The 2,162-nt window shown below is 56.7% G+C and overlaps 2 protein-coding genes across 2 annotated transcripts; one reads left to right on the forward strand and one right to left on the reverse strand.

Annotated features, from left to right (window-relative positions):
• Nucleotides 1-26: 26 nt before the first annotated feature.
• SPRG_18571 (hypothetical protein) lies at nucleotides 27-374 on the reverse strand (the record flags this gene model as incomplete). Its single annotated transcript, XM_012358010.1, has 1 exon — nucleotides 27-374. A coding segment is annotated over one exon (348 nt), but the record flags the coding sequence as incomplete, so codon positions are not given.
• Nucleotides 375-1,995: 1,621 nt separating this feature from the next.
• On the forward strand, nucleotides 1,996-2,149 carry SPRG_18572 (hypothetical protein; the record flags this gene model as incomplete). The annotated part of the gene is made up of 1 exon (XM_012358011.1): nucleotides 1,996-2,149. A coding segment is annotated over one exon (154 nt), but the record flags the coding sequence as incomplete, so codon positions are not given.
• Nucleotides 2,150-2,162: the final 13 nt, after the last annotated feature.

Genomic DNA, 2,162 nt, shown 5'->3' on the forward strand with positions numbered 1-2,162 from the left:
GGCGGCGTCAGGTCGTAGAGCGTGACCATGTCCACGAGGTCCTCCGAGTCATTGACGTACTTGCGCAGCTTCTCGGGTGTGTTGTACGCATGCATGGCCGCCACCTCTTCGAGCGAGCCGGCGACTTCGGCGACGGCGCAGAGCATCACAAAGTGCGTCGCCTGCGGCTTGGTGTTGACGCCGCGATAGAGCATGACGTTCTGCTTCTTGCCAAACTCGTTCCAGACCACGTCTTTGTTGGCCTCGAGGTTGGCGTGCTTGATAAAGTCGAGGCTGGACTGCTTCCCGAGCGCGACGAGGTGCTCGCCCTCCTGCCGGCTCAAGGGCGGGCACTTGAAGAAGCCGGGCGAGAGCGGGAAGAACTTCTTGGACATGGTGGTCTTTCTGGCGACTGCGCGTCGGGCAAAGCAAGGCCACGGTACACTGTAGCAGCAGAATTTTTTACTCTCCATCTGCCTTTTCTGAATGTCTTGTAGTCCGCTCAAGTGCGATCGCACCTTACACGATCACTAAATTCACGTATGCAGCCTTGTAAGTACGTCGCACCTATGCGGTCAAGTGTCGCGTAATTAATTGAATCGAACAATTGCAATGCAAAGTTTGTATGCACTTGTCGGAAACGCATTGTATTGCATCGGCGCCAGCTGGCCGGCGAGTCAGCCGCTGTAGGTCATTTCGTGAGAAATGGCTCTTTGGCGCCTCGCCGCTCGCGTTGCCGCTGTGGACGGCGGCGATGCTCTCACTTGCCTGCAGCTAGCGCCGCTAAGGAGGTCGTTCCCTAGAGATGGCCGCCGCTCGCTCTACAGGGCATGCAAGCCACATCACGACCGCGCACTTAATATTTCACACTATTTCCGTGGCACAATGCCACAACTGCCGACCAGCCCGAGCCCATGACACACACGCGCCCAGACACGTCTCCGTCACGGTAGATTCGGGCGCGGTTGACGGCGGGGACAACGAAAAGTACGATTGGATCTGTTACGAACGAGCACACATCCGGCCCGTCATGGCAAAGTTAGGCGTTAACCGTGATGCTAAATGTCACTGCTTCTGTGGACAATATCTGTGCACTCTATTGCCGTTGCAAGTTTCTAGCAGCGTTCCAGGGTACCGTTTGTGTCGACCATAACGTATGAGCCGGTTGCGCCGTCGTCCTGTCTAGGCGATCGCGCACGAATCAGAAGCCGGATGCCAAAGAGGCGAGGAGGATGGCTGTTCAAGATCTGCACCCGTACCTGGTACGTAGTACTAGTACCTGGTGAAGCAAGGATCGACACAGTGTACTACAGGCAGCGAGCCATCGTAGTCGTTGCATGTATCGTCATCCACAACGGCGATGTATGGGCGATGCGCGTGTGCTAAACAGCACGAGCAAGCCATCTACACTGTACGACTCGCACGACGTTGGATTGTCGTTCTAGTTACCAACTTGGACGATGGCGCACGTGAGGTGAGTGGCGCCATCCCCAGCACATCGTTCTCCGATCCAATACGCACGCGACACAAGAGAGGTACACCACGAAGGGCTCGACGTTGTTCCTACGCCAGCACTTCACTAATACTCAAGATGGATTGCGACGCGGGCTGCGTCATGGCCACAACCATGCAATCACCTGCACCTGCATTTTTGGCGAAACCGACGCGAGAGACACCAACCTTGAGGTTGCATTTTCCTCGGCGACTCAGTTCAACAAGCTGGTGCGCGTGTCTGCGGCGTTGTCGCTCCTCCGACATCCCATCGTCGCCCAGGTTCGTCTACTACAGGGTACACTTGCACAACCCTATAAGGCGAGGACGTGACGGCAACCATACGTGCCTACGCTTCCGATTCTTTCGTTCTCCTCAAGGATTGTCCGATGAGCGTGGACAAGCGTGCAGCAACACTGCTCGTCTATGATACGCAAATAGTGTATATCAGCAAAGCCGGAGCCGCACCCGGAGTTGCCATTCGGATACTGCTAATGGTAACCGGAGATCGCCATATGCAATAATATGGACTCGGCGGTGCTGACGGTGGCCGACCTCGGCGACGACGTCGGCGACATCTACGCCTGGATCGACGCGCAAGTGAGCGCCGCGCCGGGCGAACCCAAGGCGCACCTTGAGAGCCTCCTCCCGCAGTTCCATGTGCTTTCGCAGGAGCTCAGTGCCAACCTGCA

The sequence above is a fragment of the Saprolegnia parasitica genome, assembly GCF_000151545.1.
Source record: "Saprolegnia parasitica CBS 223.65 unplaced genomic scaffold supercont2.1300, whole genome shotgun sequence".
Classification (NCBI taxonomy): Eukaryota; Oomycota; class Saprolegniomycetes; order Saprolegniales; family Saprolegniaceae; genus Saprolegnia; species Saprolegnia parasitica.